General features: G+C 39.8%; 1 protein-coding gene across 2 annotated transcripts in view; it reads left to right on the top strand.

Annotated features, from left to right (window-relative positions):
* The window catches only part of Aldh1a2 (aldehyde dehydrogenase 1 family member A2), an 88508-nt gene that overhangs the window by 45424 nt on the left and 18798 nt on the right, over positions 1 to 24286 (top strand). For both annotated transcript variants that reach the window (XM_004855737.3, XM_087199233.1), the window contains exons 5-7: positions 9631 to 9692; positions 11651 to 11779; positions 11901 to 12014. In XM_004855737.3, coding sequence (XP_004855794.1) covers positions 9631 to 9692; positions 11651 to 11779; positions 11901 to 12014 — 305 coding nt within the window. The remainder of the gene's footprint in view (positions 1 to 9630; positions 9693 to 11650; positions 11780 to 11900; positions 12015 to 24286) is intronic.

The raw sequence follows: 24286 nt of genomic DNA, 5'->3' as shown, positions 1-24286 counted from the left end.
TGACACCAATCCAGTGCTTCCACAGCAACCCCAAGAACAAGGACCCAGGAGGAAGCCGAAGCCTAGAGAACTTAAATAGTTCTCCTAATTCACATGCTTATAAGTTTTAGAGCTCGAGTTTTGACCTTAGAACCTTGGCTCTGAATCACTTTAGCAGAGGATCCATTTCAGCTATTGGGTGGAAGAAATATCATCACAAGGAGGTAGCGGGGTCTTACCAGGGCTTGATGCATCAAGCTGGACCAGAGCAGTGGGATCGTGGGAGAAGGTCAGGTAGGTGGGAGTGGTCATAATTATTCACTTTTTTCTTCAGGTTTGTTCAGCCAATTCAGTTTTGCATGTTTCTAAGTCCATACAGCCTGATTTTGTCTTTGTATGCTCAGCCTTTTCCCACAGTGACATAGGGATTATAGGAAGGCCCTAGCCTTTCACCATGCAGTCTGTATTGTGTTACATGCATTTCACTGCAAAAAATTCTATTTTTATGTTTGGAAGATGACATAAATTCATAATTTATTTGCATAACACTCAAGAGTAGAAAGTGTTTTTTCATATACAGTGGACCCTCCAGTTACGATCTAGGCTAACATATGAATAACTTGGGCTATGACCTGAATTTTAGTTTTCACTTATGACCAAAGTCTTGAGTTACAACCCAAATGCTGGCCACTTGTGCTTCCAGATGGTCTCAGATACAGATTTAACCCTTAAAGAGTTCTGGAAGGAACATGACAACATCCTTGCCTGTGTGGGATTAATTGAGAAATCCTGGGCTGATGTTTCTCTAAGGACGCTGAGATCTGCCTGTATACAGGAGAGAGACTTTGAAGGCTGTGAGGAGGAGCCTGAGCCTTCAACTGACCAACTTGAGTTACAGTCAGCCCTCAGGAACAAATTGAGTTTATAATCAAGGGCCCACTGTATAAGAAAGATCTAGCGATTTTGTCTGTGATCTTGTGAGATATGCTGGACTTAAAAAGATATCATACCACATTTCATAGGTAAGAAAGTAAGACAGTTAAGGGTTTAGTGTCTTAAAAAAGACCACGTGGCCAGTGCAAGTAGGAGGTCTTAGATTCAAACCAAGTCACTTTCTGCCTAATCCATTGTAAACTTTGGTGTGCCCTTCACCCTTCTCCATGGCTTTCGGTTAATATTTAGTTGGTTCTAATTATTCAGTTATGTTCTACAAAGTTGTCATAGACACTGAATTCACAATTTCTCAACTGTTGCTCCTAGAGTAAATGCCTGACTAGGTGCCGGTGAGCGTCTATGCAGAACATTTCTGTTAACCATTCAGAACATGAGCTTGTTTAATGGTGTTTCTGTTGAAAGGCCCTTTCTTTAACGTTTGTTTTTGGTGTATGAGCATTGAATTCATGGCAAGCTAGCTAGCAGCGCAGTAGCTTGTTCCCAAGTGGACTTGGCCTAACATGGGTGTCACATCTTGGGACATCAACAGGACTTCTGCATTGTGCTCAGGAGCCATTAGAGCAAAATCATAAACAAAATCACACAAATGGGAAAAGACTGTAGTAATGAAATCACAGAAATGACTCCTTTTTTTTACAGTGTAAGAGCTAAAGCAAGAAGTCTGAGTGTCACTTTGCTCAGGCTTCACTGGGATCATATGTGTAGGGACAAATAGATTTTTTTCCTGTAAATGATTGTGAAAATGCCACAGGTATTGGATTTTGGGTTGCTTTAGCAAGCAGGCAAGTTCGCCAATCCAGAATCTGTAAGTAATGAAGATCGACTATATCTAGACTGTTTTGGCAAGATGGCACTTATGAATTTCACATGTTCTGGAACACTTGCGGCTGTGGATCTCCCTGCCTATGTTATGTGTTTAAAGTGGCTTTCATGGTGAGTGTCTGGGAGAAAAAGCATACAGCTGTGGCTGGTCACCCATAAAAAATAACCTGAAAAGTATTTAAATAAAAAAAATCTAAGAATGCTTGCCTACATTGAATGACATGATAATTCACCTAGTTTAGCATCTCTGATAAAAGATAAGAACCACAAAGAGTGGGAAGAATCATGCTGTTGTCTATTTCCCTTCTTCCCATTTGGGGAGGTTGAGGTAGTGTCCCCTGGGGTAGGAAGTGTGCTTCCTTCACCTCCTCTGCTAGCTTTACCTTCAGCCTCTTACCCATTTATTGTTCATTTATTCATTCATTGCACAGATTTTTTTGAGCACCTGCTGTTTTTCTGATCCATGTTGGGCACTGGGGATATGAAAGTGAATCGCTAAGATGTTCGGAGAACAGTAATTGCAGTTCAGGGTGGCCTATTCAGAGGGTGAAGTAGGAAGTTAATGATCCAGCATTACATTTCCCTGGAGAGGGAGGAGCACCCTTCCCATTTGCCCAAGACCTGTCTCCCTGCTATGATGTGCAGGTGAGATGGGGAGGGGCACCACAGGGAGCCTGGGGGAGGAGAAAGCACAGCAATGCCGCTGGGTGCGAAACTCTAGCCAGCTACACAAGACAGGAGGGCTCTGGGCCTGCATCAGTTGTGCTGTAAGTTTTATTCTGTAGGCGATGGTGAAGCACAGAATAGATGATTTTAAACAGATGATTGCTTTAGTTGAAATTGCATTTTAGAAAGCACTTTGCTATGAGGGATAATCATTTGGTGAAAACAAGTATCTGCTTTGCTTGTCCCTGAAAGGATCGCCTCCCAATAAAAGTTTGGGAAGAGCAGAAAAACATTATTGCTTTGGAGTGATTAACCAAACAGCTGTTTCCTCCTCTGAATTGTGAGTTTCTCCCATTGCTCCCCATTCTGCTCCACCCAAGGCCCACACTTGGACGTTACTGCAGAATTATGCAATGTCAGTTTGATTCACAAGGGTCTGGATGTCTTTCTCTGTACAGCACTATCCGTTATTTCATGCCATGGGGCCATTCTCTCTGAACACACATCCTAGGCTTTGACTCTTCTACTGAGCTCCTATTTATGATGATGAATAATAATCCTTACTATGATTTATTGAACACATTCTTTGTGCTCATTTATTATCTTCAATCTCATAGCAGCCCTGATGAGAAATATTATTCTCCTTATTTTGATTATTTTTAACATATCAGATCTGCTGTTTCTTGCCTGTCCATAACCTCCTTGCAATGGAGGAAGGATCAGAGCTTGTTTTCAGTTTACTGAGGGAGAGATGAGAGTTAATGGACTTGTGTTGCCTTAGCTTTTTCTGTGCAATGAGTGTTGATTTTATGGTATGTAGAGAAAATGCAGCCCATACTTGAAGCTGAATGCTGACCAAAAAAATAGTCTTATGACACAGTAGCATGTGGAAAAGGTTAAAGACTATTCAGGGCATATGTAATTATTTATGTTTCTTTCAGCTTTTTCCAGTCGAACCTATTAAACTAAAGAATAGGCTGGAAAGGTGCTCAGGTATTGACTGGGACCCTAAGGTTTTCCCTGGTTGAGGTCAGTGTTGTCAGCTGGGAACACACAGGGTGAAATCTGAGACCTTGACAAATTGAGTGAAGGCAGCGAGAAGCTGTGTGCTCTGCCCACCCGAGAAGGATGGGCTGTCATTAGTGGGATCTGAATTGGCAGTGACAGAGGTCGTGAAGTCAGCCTCACAAGGAACCTCTGTGAGAGGCCGTGTTTGAAAAAGGGACCCATAAGGCCAGTCTCCTCATTTTATAGACAGAGAAGCCAAGTCCAGAGAAGTAAATTGACCTTTTAAAGGGTGTGTAATGTAATAATGTTAGGGCTCAGACATCTTCATGGCAGGTTCAGGAACGTGTAATCTAACTTCTTAGACTCTTAACTGGCAGACTCCTGGGATGAACAGTGTTAGTGCCACTTCAGGTCAAGGTGAAGTTTCATCCTTTGAATGGGCTTTTTACAGAATTTATTGCTGAAGCTGTCAAATGTTCCGAGAGGTCTGTAGAGTGTCAGCATGCACAGGGATCTGTGAGGGCACATGACGGAATAGTTCATTGGAACTGTTCTCATTTTTTAACCCTAGGGTCATCAGAAGGGGTGCTAACTCCTCAAAAGGTAATTTGGTATGAAGATTAGAGGTGGGAAATGATCTCTTATTCACTGAATTAGGCCACAGATTTCTATGTCACTGAATAACCCCACTTGTATTGTTAATAGGTATATATAACTTGCCACAGTTCTCGAAATGCTCTTAGGGTTATAATTAGGAACTCTGATATTCTTCTCCTCAATTTCTGGCACATTTTGGAATGCATAGTCTTTAATCGTTTCTGTATGATTTCTTTTCTGATTTTATTGAGTGTACAGATTCCTAACCACATTCTCACTAGTTTATGTGTTGAATGTACCAATGCCAGATATTCCTATGAGAATAAAAATCATGTTAAATTTTTCTCAGGCAATGGTAACATCTGTCTTTAGCAGTGATGCTTACCTTGAAGAAATTATGGAAATGGGTTTTTTTAAATTAAAGTAAATATTGTTTTGTCTCTTGTGTAGTGTGGTGATGCAGACCGTCAGCTCAGTATTTCACAGCTGCAGAGAAGGGTCATCCTGTTATCACCTCTAGGGACAAAGACTTCTCTCAGTACAGTTACAGAAATTTCCCAGTGCACACATACTCAGTAAAATTTAATCCACAGTTCAACCAAATTTATAGTATAAGGAATTATTCGATGGTAAGATTTTTATATTCTTCATGAGGTGAAAACTATTCTTTGGTCATTGAAAACACAAAGGTATAAAAACATGTCAGAATAATTGTGGCTGTGTCTTAATATGCACCCCTTTAATGAGCAATTTCTATTACTCTTTAAGTGTTTTGTTTTTGTTTTAGTCACTTCTCTATTGCTTGGACAAATTATCTGACACCTGCAACTTAAAGGAGGGGAAGTTTATTTTGGCTCATGGTTTCAGAGGATTCAGTCCATGGTTAGCTGGCTCCAAGGCAGAAATGACCATGGTGGAGGAGAGTTTCTCGCCCCATTGCACCAAGGAAGGAGAGGGGAGGGATGAGCAGAGACAGGAATACACCTTCCAGCTCACAGCCCCAGGAAACTTCTCCTTCCAGGGCCCATCTCTGAACATGAAACTCTGGAGGGACATTTTATATCTACACCAGAACAACTTTCTTAAGTGAAAGGGAAAAGAGACTGAGGAAAAATGTCTTCCATGTGTGGTTTAGTCTTTCTGTTTTGGTATTCCTCTTCGCTTTAGTTTTTTCCACCATAATTATATTTTAAACTATTGACTCAGAATATGAAGTTTAGATCATTTTTCTGGCACCCTCATCAAAAGTGATTCTCTCTTGCTGAGCCTAAATTCTCTCTGTGAGTCCTCATGTTCAGATGAGAAGAAGACCCGAAGTCGTTATAGCCTAGAAAAGAGTATTTGAGTTAGGGTGGAGACTGGTTTTCTATAAAGCTTTTAAACTTACAGCACAAAGCTAGAGAAATGAAGGAAATGACTTTGAAAATTATCCTGCCATATATAGAGAGCATTATTAGCATAAAAGGTGACAAAATGGACTGTAAGTTTTTCTTCTAGGCAAAGAAGAGCACTCATGATACACATTATCATGTGTCATCTTAGGTATGGAGAAAGAGAATTGACACTGTCTCCCCATCACGTAGATTCTGCATAATGGAAAGGGAGAGAAGTGCTCAGCCCTGAGCTCCCATGTTCTAGGGGAAGTTGCTCCATGAGGTTCTCTTTATAAATTAAGATACCACAGTTTGTGTGAGCTCACTGTGTCCAAATCTGTTAAGAATCTTCTCACGTTCTCTCACAAAAGGGTTGTCATTAACTTTTTTTGTTTGTTTGCTTTTACTCCATTTGTACTCTTTGGCATACACTCTAATTCTATACACCTTTTTTGGGGGAGGGTGCTGGGGATCAAACTCAGGTCCTTGTGCTTGTGGGGCAGGCAATGGAACCACTGAACTAAATCCCCAGCCCTACACTCTAATTCTAGGCTTATGTACCTAAATCCAACGTCTTCCTCACTAAAAGGTCTTAGCATATTTTTGTGGGTAAAGAACCTGAAGTCTAATGTCCCAAGTTCAAGTCCAGAGCCATGACGTCAGCAGGTGTAGCACTTTGGACTAACCTTTCTGTGGCATATTCTCTCCACTTAAAAATATTAATAATGATAGCTACTTTATTGTTTCTTTGACTATGAAATGGAGGTGAAGACATGAAAATATTTTAGAAAGTCCTACTGCAACGGGTAGTGTTGTTGTTCTTATATTACCATTTAAAAAGTATTAATAGCAGTAATCAAATTCTCCTGGACCACCAATTCCTTTCAGATAGATGAACATGGATCAGAGAGGCAAACACTAAATGAATAAAAATGAGGACAGACAACTGGGAAGCCATAGCTGGCTGTCAATAGACCTGTGGACTCCTCTCTACCCCACAGTTTCTCTGGATCCAGCCCTTGGGAGCCTGGAGGGACGTCCTGCTGACCCCCAAACAGGACAGCCAGTGCCTCCTGTGGTGTTGGGTTCCAAGCCATCCTGTCACCTGGGCTGCAGCACAGGCAGCACGCCGGATGACCCCATACAACAAACCAGGGGACACTTTTTACTTAATTACTAGGTTTGAAGACTCTTAGAAATATCACTAGCCCTAGAAACCTGGTATTTCATAGGTTTTCCTTAAAGGGATGCTAACAAGTAGCTGTGTGCATGCTTTTGAAAGCTGGGTGCATTTAGTAGAAATTATTAAGTAAGGATGGAGCAGCTGATACTTACACATGGGCAGAATCACTTGGGGGCCTCTTGAGGGACTGGCTTCGGGGTAACGCAGTGGGAGTTGGCACAGGGAAGGACTTCTGGGTGCTGTGAGCCCCGGTTGAGGGGCCATAGAGGACACAGCCAGGCATCCAGGGTGTTACCACTCACTGTCCAAATGGGACTACGACAGGGGCCAGCAGGCCGAGGGCCCTTTATTCCTTTCAGTAGTGCTCCTTTCGGAAGAGTTCAAGCACCAAAATGCCCTTTATTTCTTCATTTACCCTTTAGAGGAACTGTGGGGCTGGAAAATTCAGTCCCTTTAGTGCCAACCTTTAATCAATTGTTTGTCAAATCTGAGTGGGTTATTCAAGTTTTATTCCTCCAATTTCTTTTGCAGAACACAACTATGGGGTCAGGTTCAATTCCTCGTGAATCCAGCTTTTTAAAATTTTGTTTACATGTTTTTTCTTCTTGATTTCATTTCTCCAGCAACTTTTGATATTATGTAAGCAATACAGCTAAGGTACCAAGCATTTAGGTTATGGAAGGGAGATGCTTTATGCATTGCCTCCCCAGCTTGGGCAGATGCCTTTGAACCTTCTCTGGGCCACTCCAGTGTCCTCCGGGTTCTGCTGAAACACACACCTGTTCTCTTCTCCACTTCTCTTTCCCTGATCTTTTTCTCAGCCCATTTGGACTCTGTTCCAGCATTACACTCCAATTCTGTGATCGTTCCCCTCAACCCATCCCCAGAGCCATGTTACAAAGTGGCACTGTGGGACAGTTCCTTGCCAGTGATGCTTGTTAGCATATTGGTGAGTGTCCTTGCTTTTCATGAAAACCCTTTCCAGAGTTTGACAAAGTAAAGGTGGCTGGTAACTTGCATTGTTGTAAACAATGATCGGTGCTCAGAAGATGTGGGAGTTGTCTGCCTACAGAACTAGTCAATTAAATTTAAAAACAGTACCAGGACTTCTTATGTCATCCTGCAGAAGTGTCCACATCTTGACTGCGCTTGTAGTAATGGAAATATTCTAGAACAGTTTCCCACCATTGCTGAAGCTGCCTCCTTCCTCATTTCTTCCATCTAAAATCTTATGCATAAAATAAAGTTAGGAGATAAGGAGCAGATTATTGCCAGAAACCTATGCAATAATATGACAGAAATCAAATCTCCTTAAGATCCATAGAGTTCCTCAAAACTGACCAAAGATATAACTCGGAGGAAAAAGTGAAAACAGCTAGCAAATATGAAAGATGCTCACCTTCCTGTATCACTAGACAAAAATCAAAACAAGTTGCCACCTTCTAGCTGCCCCCTGAGCTGAAATCAAAATATCTGAAAAACCCTAGGTTTAAAGAGTAGAAAATACGTGTTGTTAGAATTATGAATTGTGCAACTATCTGGATGGTGATTTGGCAAATATTAATGGAAATGTGAAATGCACATATACTTTGATCAGGAAATTGCACAAATATGCAAGGATGTATAATGTAATAGCCTTTATGGTGTTATTTATAAGTAGCTTCCACAAATAGCAGCCTCATTGATCCTCAGGAGAGTTCACTGTAATATCACGACTTACTGAGCCAGTGGGGTAGCATGCAGTCATGAAAAAGGTGTGTTCACTTATGGAAAAAGTGGGGAAATAAAATATGAAAGACTGAATAACATGAACTCATTTGATAAGAGGATGAGACATATACTTGTATGTGAATAAAAGTTCTTTGCAAAGATGCACTGGCAACAGTTAGCACTTAACTTTCGCAAGAGGACTGGAGAGCAGAGGTCTAGAGGGGAGAGAGAAAGAGAGGACTTTAATGACTTCAAATTGTTTAACTCTGAGTTTAGTTAAAACAACTCTGGGTGATAAATATTAGTGATTGAGGTGTGCTCAGAAACAATGAGTAAATGGTTTAGTTGGTGTCACTTCCATTTCTCTCGCTCAACCCACAGGCTTTTCCTTCCTGCTTTTCTGTTTTCTTTTTCCATGCTGGTGCTGGGGATCAAACAAAGGGCCTTCTGCCTATGAGGCAAGCACTGTACTCTGAGCTATATCCCCACCCCTTGGGGCGCTGTTTTTGAGAGAGAAAACAACTCTAGGGAAGTTCCCAAAGAAAAAGCAAAGACTTTGCCCAGTTCTAGAAATGAATAGCCATATGCTAAAAATTGAATAGGTTGGCTCAATTAACCTTTTTAAAATAACTCAGATAAAAGCATTGAAATTTGTTTCTGACTTCCTGGCCAGTTACTCCAATTGCCTATTACACCTACAAGAAAATTGGTTATTCATTTTCTCTCCAGCTCGCTTCCTTTTAGCCCAGGGGACAGGTTGGGCTCACCTCCCAGCCTACTTTGACAATCTTCTCTGAAGTGGATTTGGCCTCCTTTAAGTAGCCCTGGACCTGCCTGGGTTACACCGGTCCCCAGGAAGTGTGTTTGCGTAGCTAGTTTGAGTTAGGGAAAGCATTGTATTTTCACCCCTCTTTTCTTCCAGTTGACCAGCATTTAAAATTTACCCAATAGCATTTTCTTTACTATTTTTTATAATTCTTAGAAAACTATTTAAAAGCTTGAACACTTCAGTTTTTACCTCAGGTAATGGTCCTACTGTGTCATTTTAACATTTAGCATATAATTTCATTTTTAATACTCCCCCTTCTTCTAGTATCACAGACTTGTCATCCAATTTACGCTTGAGGTCCTCTCCTCAGACGCTGGGGGTGTGGGACTCCCATCCAGAAGGGCTCCAAGACCAAGTGGCAGTTTTCCTACCAGCTTCTGTGCATGGTTGATTGGGATTTTTAAAAAACTTTCTTTTCTGTTTTTTGCTGCCAGCAAAGTTCTCCCTCTGCATTTTTTTTCCCACCTCCTAATATAAACTTCGTAGGAGTGACTGGCCTTTTCTTTCAGATGGAGATTACTTCACCTTCACAAGACATGAGCCCATTGGGGTGTGCGGACAGATCATCCCGGTGAGTGAACCCCGCGTGCCTCGGGTTTGTTTTCCTTTGACTCAGTTCTCCTGAAGACACGTGAATCAGGCAGGGTCCTGGGTGTGTGTGTGTTTTCCATTACTAAGGAGAAGAAAATGGAGCTCCTGTTGTTGACATATCTTCAACAGCCGCCCTTTAAGTGCTTATTTGAACAGGTTGACAGGGTTTCAGCTCCGTTACTAGGAGTTGAGTTCTCCAGTCGTGGAATTCTCCTGATTCAAATAAGCAAAGCAGAGCAAAGTGTATTAATAACCTGCCCTTGATTATGGATGGCTCTTTTGCTTGTAGAAAGCCGATTCTTTGTTGTATTTGCTTGTTTATTTTTTAGAACTGTGACTCACCATCTTTCCAGGCATATTATTTTACGTGGTCTTTTAATCTTACTCTTTCTCACCACTTCTTTTCACAAGATTCTTGATAGAAGATACTACAAAAGACACAGCAGTACAGTTAATGTCATGGTTATAATTGAAACCATGCCGGGCTGTTGTCTGCCTTGTAAAGGGAAATAGATGTTGTGCTTAGTGTTTGGATTGGAACATTAGACATTGTCCTTTGCTCCTTCCCTCACACATACCCTTGGCACCGTATAATACATCAGAGAATCTGCTAGCAGTACGAGCTAATAGTTCTAGTGAAGATTTCAAGGAGATGCTCACATTAAACTCTTACAGTAGAGATAAGATTTCTCTTTTCAAAATACAGGAGAATAACTGAAGATAATCTTTGGCTTGGGAGCTAAAGATTTGGGGAAGCTATTAATATTTATTCAAATGATTGCTAAGCCCTAGGCTACTATGAAATGTATTAGAGATTGGAAAGGGAAATGAGACATTTGGTTGTTGGAGTTTTTCTTCTCCTAACCCCAGGGGAACCCGCTTGGAGCTTCCCAGGGTAAGATCTGTCACCTTGTAGGGGACCCAGACCTGCTTTTCTGACAGGAGGAAGGTTGCTTGTCAGCCAGCTCTGGCTCAATTACCGCACTCCAAGATTTATACACTGCAGATGGAATTAAAACATCACTGAAGACTCCCAAGTTTATAAACAACCAGAGGGAAAAGAAATTGGGTGTTTGGTGAAGCCAAGACACTTGTATATTTTTGCAGGCTTGCCAGGGCCAGTGGGAACTCTTCGGGGCTGGCAGCTGAGATGCGTCAGGCTGAAACCCTGCGCTGGGAGGACAGGGATGGCTGCTTTCCTTCTATGAAATTATCAATGACACCTGATAGTGATGAGGCTCCTGCCTCAGGTTATGACAGCACAAGCTCAGTGTCCTCTCGAGTCAGTTTAAACAATTTTAGGCCCTGAATTCATACACTCACATAAATATATTTTAGTTTCATTAACCTATTTTGCAGTAGGAAGGGCACAGATTAAAAATTTTGCATTCTCATCTGTAGATATTTAGTTTTTGGAATACTGTGTGTTTTGTGACCATATGTATGAGAAAAGGTGCTAGAGTACCTTGAAGTACACGTTGAAATAAATATAATGTACAGCTAGAATTTTCTTTTTTAATTCTTCCACAGTTGAACAGCTTTCACACCAAATAGAAAAAAATCCTGCTGTAAAAACCCCAAATTCAAGAAAATTTTTTCACACATAAGAACTTATTGGAAAAACAGTAGAAAACAATAGTAATGAAAAATCAAGACAATACAAAGGAAAAACAAAACTTCCCTTTGCATCATGAGATTTCTTTGGGTGGCTTGTTGGAATAAAGGAATTTGTTGTACAGAGAGAGAGGAAGAGATTTTTTTTTCAAAGTCAATGCCATTATATTTTTAATACAGTAATTAGAAATCTAAACATCTATACTTTGTGGTAAGCAAGATTTATATTGAGGACGAGCCCGAGAAATCTGAGAAATCACAGTTTAAAAACAAAGTAGTGCAGCAGTATTTTCCCATCTGTGGACCCTGCGTTTTCTTCTTCAGTGGAACTTTCCCCTGCTGATGTTCACCTGGAAGATCGCCCCGGCTCTGTGCTGCGGCAACACCGTGGTGATTAAGCCGGCGGAGCAGACTCCGCTCAGCGCGCTCTACATGGGGGCCCTGATCAAAGAGGTAGGACGGTGACCTCCGGAGCCCTGGCGCCCTTCCCCTTGAGCCGTTTGTGGTGCCCATCTGACGGGGTGTGGCAAGGTTTGAGAGATACAGCTCCTCCTATTCTGCTTTTCTTTTTTAGGCTGGCTTTCCACCTGGAGTGATCAATATTCTGCCAGGGTATGGGCCCACAGCTGGCGCAGCGATTGCTTCTCACATTGGCATAGACAAGATTGCATTTACGGGCTCCACAGAGGTAGGCACTGGAGGAAGCAGGAGCTGAACAGTCCTGCCAAGGAGAATGCATAAAATTGTCCCCTCTGCTAGACACCAGTAGGGCAGGAAGGTCCAGCGCTCGGGGGCTGACCAGGGCTCTCAGGGGTGGAACAGGAGAATGTGAAAGCCAAGCGCACATTGACTTTTGCATGTCAACAGATCCCTAGGCATTTCTGTGATACTGTCTGTGTAGAAACTGTTCCAGGAGCTGGGGCTCTGGGCACTGTTTTGAGTCAAGAATATACAGCAAAAGCAAGTTAAGAAGCTTGAAATCTAAACTAGCCTCTGGCACAGAGGAGAATGGAGACACAACTTTCCCTTTTCATGGTTTTCACAGGTCCTGTAGATGCAGGTGGCAGTTAACTCTGCCCAGGAGCCATAAGGGATGATAGAGCAGGCCAGCCAGCTTTCAGCCAACACCCAGCAGTAAATGTTGGAGACAGCAGGTGCTGTGGCCTCTGTGGCTGGCAGTCAACTGTGGCCTGCTAGCACCCAGCAGTCCTAGATAATACACAAACTGAATGTGTCTGTATGCCAATAAAACTTTATTGATAGGCACTGAAATTTGAATTTAAGGTAATGTTTACAAATGAAAAAATATCGATCTTTTTCTTTTTTCCAGCTATTTAAAAATATGAATGTTGTGTTTAGCTCACAGGCCATACCAAAGTGGGCATCAGTCTACAAATCCCTGACACAGAGTCCCAAGTCTGCTTAAGGGAAATTATAAATTGGTGCTCCAATATGCCTTTGATTCAGGTAGCAATGATACAACATAGAGTTTGACCTACTGTTTTGAGCAGAGGCTCACAGATGACAGTACTGTTAGTGAAGGATGTCTGCAGGTCTACACAGTGCTACCCAACAGGAAGAGAATGAAAGCAACATTTGCCATTTAAATAAGCTAGTAGCCACATTTCTTGGTAAAAGGAATGGGTGAAATTAATTTTAATGCTGTACTTAATTTAATCCAGTATTTCAAAAATCTTATTTAAATGCATTATCAATATAGAAATTATTAGCACAGTGTTTTGCATTCTCTTGCTCATATGAAGTCTCTGAGGTGTGTGGTATGTGTGTTATGTTTTCATCCATGTCTCAGGTGTCTGTAGCCACAGGTAGCCAGTGGCCACTACCTTGGACCGTGCAGGTCTGGAAACTTATAATATCCATTGATATAGAGTTAATGATACTGGTTTAAACTCACTCATGTTAATTTCATTAAAAAGCTCATAAAACATTGATCAATAGACTTGAATATTAATTTACAGGTTATTGAGCTTTATATTTGTAAAGAGTTAATCTTGTTTCTAGAACTTTTATCTTAGTAGTTGTCACAGTAATATTGTATTTTAATTATATGAACTGAAATGTGAGTATGACAGGAATTACTTGCATAAACTAAGTTCAGCGCGTCAAACATATTTTCTAAGGGCTGGATGCTTGAAGAAACTGCATCCTATGAGGAGTGGGCAAGACAATTGTAAAAGATTGGGGGGGGGACAAATCTAAGTAGAGTGTTATCTGTATTGCTTTGCACATAATTTTATTCCCCACTCCACTTGAAGAAACTGAAACAAGAAATCTGAAGCTGTATTTTAGAGGTGGGATTTTTTTTTTCTAAAAAGAACAAGGGAACCCATAATTAAAGTCCTTGATTCTATATCAAAAGACTGAAGAATGAATATATGTATTTTTCAAATTTAAATGAAATATTTAAGGTGTCTTCTCTTTTAATCTTTTTTTTTTTCTGTTAACTTACTGAGTCAGGTAAAAGGCTTCTACTCTTTCTTAATTAAAAATATTTCACTAAAACTGACAGCACAGCATATAAAATGAGGTATAATACTTTGCTGTGTCAATACTGTTGAGTTCCTTCATTCTTAATAGCTCTGTAGAATACTCCTGTATCAGTAGATCATACTTTAATCCTCCATTAAGTACATTTTGATCCTTCTTTCTCTTTCTTTTCTTTCTTTCTTTCCTTCTTTCTTTCTTTCTTTCCTTCTCTCTCTCTCTCTCTCTCTCTCTCTCTCTCTCTCTCTCTCTCTTCCTGCCTGCTACACAGACTACTGAAATAAAAACTTTTGGGGATCTAAGGAAATTTTATTGTTAGGTATGTTTCTATAAATTGAATCACAAAATAAAACGATATTTATCTTTTAACTTGTTAAGAATGCATTGGGATGATGATGTCATTTCATTTACAAGATCTCTTTATATGTTAATTACATTAATCTTAGGTTTGTTGTAGAATTTTAAAATATTATTATCAGTTTATTTTTTGCTTTTTAATGTTTTAAAAGAGTTGTTTTCTCTGCACAGGTTTTAAACTTCTGTAGTATGTCCCTGTCTAGTCTTTCTGTTGATAGTTTCTGAGTTTCCTGCCCTCTTTCAAGAAATCTCTTCAGTATTACATGTATCGTTCTTAACATTTTCTTTCAGTGCTTTCATGATTTTGTTTTGGTCTAAATCTTTAATCTGGTTGGAATTCATTTGAATGTCTAATGGAAGGTGAGGGCTAAGCCAATTATTTCAATAAATTAGTGATCAGTTACTTCAATATCATTTATTAAACAGTGTATCCCTTTGTAACTCATTTGAATACAACATAACATGATAAATTTCCATATATACATGTTTCTGTTTTAGGACTCATCATTTTATTTGTCTGTTCTTTCATTGTTACTGGACTGCTTTGATTCCTAGGTCTAATATATTTTGCAATATGGTAGGCAAGACAAACTCATAATTGGTTTTTCCAAATCGTTTGGCTTATCTTACCCTTTATACCTTTTGCTTGAGATTTCAAGTTGATTTTCTAAGCCACTTGCCTTCCTCCAAGAACTCTCAATGGGAGTTTGATTGACATTGTGTTTATGTCCACCTTACCTTGAAGGAACCACTTCACCATATGGACTTCTCATTTAGGAGCATGACACACCCCTCTTCAGTTATTTGTCCTATAATGTTCATGATGTCATCATACAGGTTTCAGACATTCTTTTGGTAAATTAATTTCTAGGCTTTAAATATTTTCTTCTAAAAACTGAGCACCTTTGTTTTAAGTCACAGCATCACATAGCAGAAAGTTATCCATTATATTCTTCAATAATCAATGGAACCTCATTTTTCAGATCTGACAAAAAGTTGCATAATAAGTTAGTAAGAACAAAAGGAATTGTCAAAGCTCTTCAGTTCAAATCTCTATTTAATCACTAAAGGTCTTTTAAAAAACATTTAAAATGACTTTACTAAAGTATACTGTATGTAGAGTAAAACATCCATCTAAGTACTCAGTATACACACCCATGTAACTACCACCTAAATCAGGATATACGTAATATTTCCATACCCTAAAAAGACTTCTCATGTCTCTTTGTGGATAACACCCTTGGCTCCAGGCAATCACTGATCTGTTTTATTAATTTTGCCTTGCTAGACTTTTATACAAATACAACAATAAAGTGCTACTCCTCCTGTGTCTTTTGTGTGTGTTTTATTTTTGTTGCTGTTTTCAAATCTAATGTATTATTGATATGATTAAGTTTCAGTGCTCCATCTTGATCTGCATTTTCTCTTTGTCCCATCTGATTTTGGGGACCCTCTTTTTCTGCCCTTCTGGGTGAATGGACTAGTTTTGATACTGCATTTTATCTTCTACAAGTGACTGCTTTGGTGTCTGCACTGTGCCTCCTGGTCACAGTTGATCATTCAGTATCATACACCTCCGTATGTCATGCAATGACCGTACAGTTCCTTTTGTTCCTCACCAAGTTTCTTCTACTCTTGTCTCCTAATTTACTTTTGTATATCATGTATGCCCCAAAACATATTTCTACTATTATTGTTCTTAAAATTCCATTACCATTTTAAAAGGTTTTTAAATGAGAAAAATTATTTTCCAGTTACTGACCTAATAGCCCTGTTTGGGGGTAGAGGCCCTATTTCATTTGTTACCATTTTCTCTGTAAAAATCTTTTACATTTCTTACAGTATATGTCAACTAGTGGTGAATTCTCTTAGTTTCTCTTTGTCTGAAGATGTCTTTAAATTGTCTTAAGTCTTTTAATAACGTTTTTTCTGGATACAGTATGGTAATTTGGCAGCTTTTGCTTTACTTTGTTTCAAGACAAGAAAGCTGCCCTTCTGTGTTCTCCTGACTTGCGCAGCCTCTCATGAGATTCCTATGGTCACTTATCTTTGTTTCACTGCACATAATGTTTCTTTTTTTCTCACTTTTAAGGTCATCTCTTTTTACTGGTTCTCAGAAATTTTGTTTTTTGTGTAGTTGTTTTTTCCTGATTGTTTGAGGTTTATTAAAATTTGGAGATCTGTGAGTTTATGGTTATCAAGTTTGGAAGCACTGTTACATTATTTCTCCAAATATATTTTGCATTTACTTCCTGTTCCCAGTTACATATATGTTAAATCATTGACATTATCTCCAGGTCACCGGTGCCTTTTCATTTATTCCGTCTTCTCTTTGTGCTTCAGTCTAGATGGTTTCGATGTCTCAGAGTTCCCTGATGTTTGCTAGTACTTAATCTGCCTCAGATGTTACGTTTTTAAATTCTAGAAATTCTGCGAGTTCTTTTTTATAAATTAGATTTCTTCCTTCATTCTCCTCTTGTTTTCCTGCTAATTTGTGGGCATATTTCTAATACCTGTTTTAACATCCTTTTCTGTTCATTTTAATACCTGTGTCATTTCTGGATCTGTGTCTGTTGACTGATTTTTTCCTAGATATGCTTTTCTTCATTTCTAATAATTTTTGGCTAGATCCTGAACACTGGGACTATTACACTGTTGACCTCTTGGTTTCTTGACTGGCAGTTAAGCTATTTGATGTTCAGCTTAATTCTCCCAAATCTTATCTTCAAGCTGTCTTAGAGCTAGTTTGTCTTTATTACTAACTTGACGTCTTTCTGGGGTTTATACTTAATACCTGCAGGGTTTAACAGGGTCTTTCCATTCTGGTCAGAGCTCGGTTGTCTCCTAACCCTGTATGAGTTCTGGGAATTATTTAGCAGACAAATTACATGATATACTTTCTTTTCCAGGTCTCACAGAATCTTATTCTATATACTTCCAGTGTAGCATTCGCCCAGGGACTCAAAGAGACCCCACACAATTTCTGAGCTTTATTTTCCCTCCTCTAGTACTTGTCCCCTCCCAGTGTAGCCACTCCAGCCTCTGTGGGCTCTGATCTCCATTTCATCAGCTCAGTGAGACCATCAGATTCTGCTTTGGTCTCCTTGCCACATACTGGGATCTAGAAAGCCTTTTGGCAAAAAGGACTTCCCTTGTTTGTTTCCCTTGACTCTAGAATCACAATCCCTTACTGCCTTTGATTTTCTTTCCCAAGGTTTCATGAAGATTAGATCACCCTTAGTCATAGTTTATCATTGCCTCAGATTGGATATATTATAGTCAGTGAGGTTACAGCTTTGTTTACTTTAGTTGATGTAACTGAAGTCCTAAGAGTACAACCTTAAGGACATTTGGATTCAGAAAAGTCCTTGGTTTATTTGGTACAGAATATTTGAGAAATACTTTAGTCTCATGAGTAACTTCATTTTTTTTAAAGCTGCTGTGCTTGGTAGTTTAGTGTTGATTTTATAAATTTAGCTTCCGAAGGTGGCAGTTCTACAGTAAATGTACTCTAGATACTGTATGTATTTGTTAGCTGCATGAAGGAAAGAAGACTGAATGTGATAAATAAAAGCTTAACCTGAGAGTTAGAGGGCACAGTATCAGTAGAACCTGTTTCTCCTTTAGAGTGCCACTGTAAGATTAGAGCTTACTGTGTTTTACTTTGTAGCTGTACAGTTATGGACCAGCCATTTAATTCTGTACAAAATTGGCTAATAATATTGGGCATACTTCTTTCCAAGGCTCGTGGGGATCAAACACACTGTGAGTTTGGAGAACTGCAAGCAATAAGCAGATGTTAGTTTGAAACATGACATTGGCATCTCAAGGAAGGAGAGATCTCTGGGTGGTCTGTCCAAGCTTCCCAGAGAAAGAGATTTGATATAGGTCTTGTAGCACATGGATGAGTGGAGTGAATTGGGGGGACAAGCAACAGAAATAGACTAGATGTTGTCAGCGGCTGTGAGGAGGGAGAGTTGGGAGTGGCTGCCCTCGGAAGTGAGGTTTCTCTGGAGGATGATGAAATGTCCTGCATTAGATGGTTACGATCAGTGTGGCAGTTGCATAGCTCTGTGAATACACTGAATTCCATGCACCAAAAGGTAGGTTTGATGGCATCAAATTATATCTCAATAAGGCTGTTGAAGTGCTCGTTTTAAGGCTGATAACCAACACTGATGGAACACTTCCTTTCGGCCCACACCTGCTTGCAAAGTGTTTTTCGTATGTCACCTTCACTGCATCTCCACAGCCCTCGGAGCCGAGGAGGCTGGAAAGTCAGATCACTGCTGAGGGGGAGTTGTAGGGCCAAGAGCCATACCCCAGCCTGTGCACTGCTCTGGCTGAAGGACTGCACTCCTCACCTTGGAAAGCAGTATCTTGTAAAATCCAGATGGGACTTAGGAAAGATAATGTCTCAATGGAACATGTTTTGTTGGAGGAATAGCCAAAATGTTTAATTCTGAAAAGTCATAGACACTATTCTCACTCACCGCCCCCCCATTTTAAAATTCACTTTAGAATAGTGTCCTTGCCTCTTTAAATGTCACTGGGTTTCTCTCTGCTATAAGACTTGTAAGTTTCAAACCCAAGCTATCTGGAATCAGTTCCACCAACATTTACCAAGCACCGAAGAGCGAAGCACTGTCAGCCTTTGAGAGCCGGCAATGAGCTCTCACATGACTCAGGCTTGCCAAGACAGGAGTCTGTGACTGTCCAAGCCTGAGTGTGGTGTGCAGGAAAACATGGAGGAAGAGGAGAATTCTGCACCATTTTCCTTTAAAATTTCCTGATTTTGAAGATGCTTTATAACAAGGCTAGAACCATAATTCAAATGTCTCCAAATACGCCTGGACATCTGGGAGAAATGTCATGATTTTGAGATATTTACATTTGAATGAAAAGTTATTTCATGCAAAGAGAACATCTTAAGGAAAAGATAACTCCACCTCTTAATTCCACATGTTTTTTTAAACAGCACAATTTTTATTAAAATATAATAGTATCAAAACTAATGAATCTATATTCAGTGTAACTAAGATAAACAAAGGACAGAATTAAAACATATATAGCAAAGAAATGTGAACTGTTGGTTACCATATATATTTAATATGTTACCTTTACCCAAAGGAACTATGTTAATGGCTAAGTAGAGGCCACATCTGTTAATATTCACAACTGGGAAGAATTTAGGTCCGTCTTCTTTTCTTTAGGCACTGATCTCTTCTGGAAAAGATAAAATTGTAGTAGTGTGGGAACTAAAGTGTGAAAGGAATGTGCAGGGAGGGAATAATGCTGTGAGGATCTTTGTGACTGGCAGGTAATCAAGAAACACTGATATCATTGGATTCTCAAAATTATTTCCCCTGCCAGTTATTGTGGACCAATGCTGTCAGAAAGCTCAGTATATATTTTTCTGGAATAGAGGACAGGAGATAAGACTGCACTGCTCCTTTTTGATACAAATAATAGTTTTTGTTTTTATACCACTCTAGGAGTTCTACTTTTTTTTTTTTTTTGGTACCGGGGATCGAACTTGGGTCCTTGTGCTTGGAGTTCTACTTTTAACAGGGATTTAAACTCTAGAGCTAAAGATCTGGTATTAATTCAGTGTCTATCCTTAGAAGTCTCTTTAATAGGAAGTGAAAAGCCTAGTTGAGTATAGGGTGGGGAAAAGCCCAGCCCCAAGCTCTACACCATACCCATAGGTATGGTGGGGAGTTAGTGTGTGCCTGATGGCCAGGCCCCCAAGATGGACGGTGAGCTGACCCCGAGGACAACTAGACTAGTCACTCCATCCTGTATAGTATTTGAAAGTTCTTAGCACATATAAACATGTGTACAAATTAGAAAGAAATACTAGGTTTTCTTCTACAGCTATTTCCCATAAACCATCTTTTTATTGCTCAGATTATATTCCCCTCAGCCACCTTCAGGCCAAGCTCATTTCCATCTACAAAACTATCAGTGCCAGTGGTTTATGACAAGGAGAGAAATTCTGAACTGAACCATTAATTATCGTGCTGATCAATGTAATTGTCAACAATAAGCACTTCAGATAATATTGAAGTTTAGAGCTTTCATGTAGCTCACCTTGAGCTATTTTTTCTCTATCCTTTACTTAGACTAGCTTAAAAGAAAATAAAGTATTCCTCAGCACTTTGCTGAAATGAACTTGAAAGAACATAGTGTCATGACACTATACTTCATCTCTCTCTTTAAAAAGTAGAGGAAATCACACTTTCTTCAATAAGAAGTTCTAAACACAGTCTTCAGATTGTACCAAAAGAACTCAAGATTATGTCAGAATTATATCAGGAAATGAGACCTAATTTCAACCTGTGGTATGGTTGTATGAATTTGTTCACAGTACATGTTATTATTTAATCTTTCCAGACCTCAGATTTCTTGTTAGAGATTACAGATGATTTTATCTACTTCATGGATTGTGAGGATGAAAGAAAATAATACATTTTAAGTGTTCATTAGAGAGCCTGGTTCTTAGTAAGGTGTCAGTAAACATTAGCTGTCATCATTTGCTATTTCAGTGAAGTTTATAGAAAAATTTATGCTTGGGGAAGTGTAGTAAAATACAAGGGGTACTGGATTCAGCCAATCCTGGGTCAGATCCAGCCTTCCTGCTGTGCGACCTTTGGCAAATTAGTTTAGTCTCTCCTTTCATTTCTTCATCTATTAAGAGGGTCTATGAATAACTCCCTAAGCTCTTACTTGTGGCTTGAGATAATGTATTTGGAAGTTCCAGTCTGATTGCTTGGCACATTGTAAAATTTCAGTATTAGTTGAACCTGGAACTTCTATTTGCAAATAATGTCTTTGAAAACTAAGTCTTGCTCTCCTCTGGCAGCTTTACTCTTCTTTTATTTGTTTTGTGGCTTTTTACAAATATTTTTGGCTTCTAGTTGTGTGTATGTGTGTGTTCATGCATGTATATTTGCTCTTCTGTTTCACTTTTTAGAAAATTGCCTGAGGGTTTGGAAAAATTGCCTTTAAATCTTTTTTCTTTTTAGGTGTCCCGTTCAGAATGTGATGCTGGAAGAGGATTTTGGGTACCCCTGCAGGAACTCAGTTAGGATTCCCTGAAGAGGTCTGCAGTGGGGCCACTCCTTTGATCTGGTTTTTGCCAGAATGGGATTCTTTTGTAAGGAGAAGTCGGCTCACAGGGAGATGCCTGCAAGATCCCAGTGTTCTCCACAGTAGTTCAAGGACGCCCTCACCTGCAGTGGTGGGGAGCCAAATTCCTTAAGATCCAGATTTCTGGGTATCCCCAAGAAGTTTTACACTAGAGATTTTGGAAATAGTCTAGGAATTCTCACTTTCATGAACTTTTCTAGTGATCTGTATGTTCACTGAAGTTCAAGAACATTGATGTTCAGTGAATTAGATTAATTAATTAGATTAATTAATTTGGTCATATTCCAAGGGCCATTTAAGCAAAGCCTCACAGCTCTGGGTTTGTTAAATTATACTAAAATAAAACATTTGTGCAGATTGAAAGGTACCACCCACATTGTCTTCTACATCCAGTTTCATTCCAGCTATCTTATCTTCCCTAAGCAACTTAGGGGGAGAAAAAAGAATTTAAAATTTGCTTAGTAAAGCAAAGATATGGTCCAAAGTATTCCCTATGTTCCTGAGCTACTCAACAAAGAAACACACAAAAAACATGACAGTACTGCATTAGAACTTTTCAGACATCTACAAGCTCCTGCGGACCGTGTAACAGTGCAGTATCGGCAGTGTGGCGACACGGCTGGTGAAGGGATGGTGGGGCTGGTAAGGGGGTGATATTTCTCAGAAAGAAGGTGCAGTGCAGAAGTAGCAAGGCCTATTTCCAAAAGGTACAGTGTACGAATGAATAACAGAGCCCAGACCACTTTCGAATCTTGACAGTTTTATATTCCCCCCTCATCCTCTCATTTACTGGAGTGGCTCTTGAGCTCAGACAGGCACAATGAGCTTTCCAGCTGCAACAGAGAGGTGATCTCAATAATTTTACAACTAAGATTTGTCTTTCTTTTTTATTTTAGTTTAGTTTCTTAGTACTTGTGCGCAGTACGTAATGTTTACGTTCCTTGTGTGGGGTCAGCACGTGAATATAACACATCCCAATTCCTTTCTTCATCACTGTCCTTTCCCTCTCTTCTTGCTCCTTCTATCTTTTTATTCTCTTTCCCTTTGAGAACGATCTCTCCCCCTACTGCCTATTATCCTTTTGGTCTTCTTCTTCTTTATTTATACTTTGGGTTTCTCATATAAGAGAAACCATGTGATATTTAAGTTTGTGTGCTTGATTTATTTTACTTAACATTCTGGTCTCAAAGTGCATCTATTTTCCCACAAATGACTCATGTTTATCCTTCTTTATAGCAGAGAAGTACTCCATTGTGTGTAAATACCACATTTTCTCTATCCATTCATCTGTGGATGGGCATAGAGGGCACTTCCAAGATTTAGCTATTATGAATTATGCTGCTGTAAACATGGTAAGCATGGATCACTGTAATATGATGTCTTTAACTCTTTCAGGAAGATACCCAGAAGAGGAATAGCTTTTTTGATTTTCTGCTGCACACCAGGAATTGGTGCATAAAGATGCCCTTAAGACACTCTATATTTTATAAATGAAGAAACTAGGACTTAGCGCATATGTGGAGCACAGAGCTGACTGATAGTAGCATCACTGAGTTCTCCATGAACATCTCTCTCCCTCATCTCTGTTTCTATGGTTCTGTAGGGGAGCCTGTTCCCCAGAGGACTTTGTAGGTGTCATCTCTTCGCACCATGCCCTGAGGACCATGTGTCCCCTCTAAACAGGTCCCCAAGGAAGCCCAGGGAATTTGCTGGTCAGTTCCTAGGAAATTTTACCCTCCAGGTTTAAAGGGCCAGCTTTTTCTACTCAAGCAATTTTGTTGATTTAGCCCATATCTGCTTAAAGCAATACTCCTCAGGGAAGGGTCAAGGTTCATTTTGGTCACAAGTCTTGGTTTCTGAACATGGAAATGAACTACTATTTCCTACTCCACCCTTCTCCCTTCCCTGTAAGACCATCTGTACACAAGATTGTTGACTCGTCTAGTTGGTCTGTTTACTTTTCAACAATATTTCAGCAGCCAGCTAAGTGAATCAACACAATAGCTCACCTGGGAATGGCACTGAATAGCTCACCCATAATTACTCAGCTCTCTTTTGAGCTCTTGACCTCTAGCTGCAGAGTGGACCACTCCACCTGGCTGTCCATCTTCTACCAGACAAAGCCTGAGCTCCTTAGGGCAACACACAAGTTCACTCATGCGCTCGTCCTGCTGTCCTCACACTTTCATCTGTGACCGTGCTGGCCTTCCTCCTCATTAGACCACATGTGAACCCTGCACTGAGGAGCCTTCACCGTCCCATGACTTGGCTCACGCCATTTCTTCCACCTGAAATGAACTCTCTTCCCTTAGGTCAATGATTTTTTCCACCATTTCCATGCTGACTAAGATGCCTTCTTTAGATTTATCATCTTAATCTTGCCTCCTCTTCATTCCAATCATCCTAGTTTATTTTATTGGCCACTGATGTATTCTTTGTTTTCACTACCATTTCCTTTCCTTAAAATTTCTTCTTTTCTCTTCATTATTCTTTTCCTTTCAGGTTCTGTTTATTTTAAAATTTAATACATCTCTCTCAAATGTACTTATTGGCCTTTGAAACCATTAAATCATATTTGAAATAGTCACGTAGGTTCAATATGATTTCCCTGCCAGTTGTCCACAAAGGACAACAAAGACATGCACAGCCCGATTGATCTAATGAGGTCACATTTTTATTACTGAGTTTTTCTTTATTAACAGCCTTATTGAGGTATAATTTTTATATAATCGATTTCACATGTTGAAAGTGTACAGCTTGATAAGTGTAGTCAAATGCAGCCATCATCCCGGCAGCTGCAGCATCGTTCAGATTTTCCACATGCTCCCATCAAATTTCCCAGCACCCCTTCATACTCTCTTCTCCCATCTCTCCCCCAACCCTAACACTGTGTTTCCAGGTACTCATCTGCTTTATGACTAGATCACTTGCACTTTTAGAATTTTT

This window comes from Heterocephalus glaber, unplaced genomic scaffold (assembly GCF_053883595.1).
Source record: "Heterocephalus glaber isolate CG9 unplaced genomic scaffold, H.glaber_assembly_v1.0 deba00001689, whole genome shotgun sequence".
Lineage (NCBI taxonomy): Eukaryota > Metazoa > Chordata > Mammalia > Rodentia > Bathyergidae > Heterocephalus > Heterocephalus glaber.
This window is presented reverse-complemented; position numbering and strand designations above follow the sequence as displayed.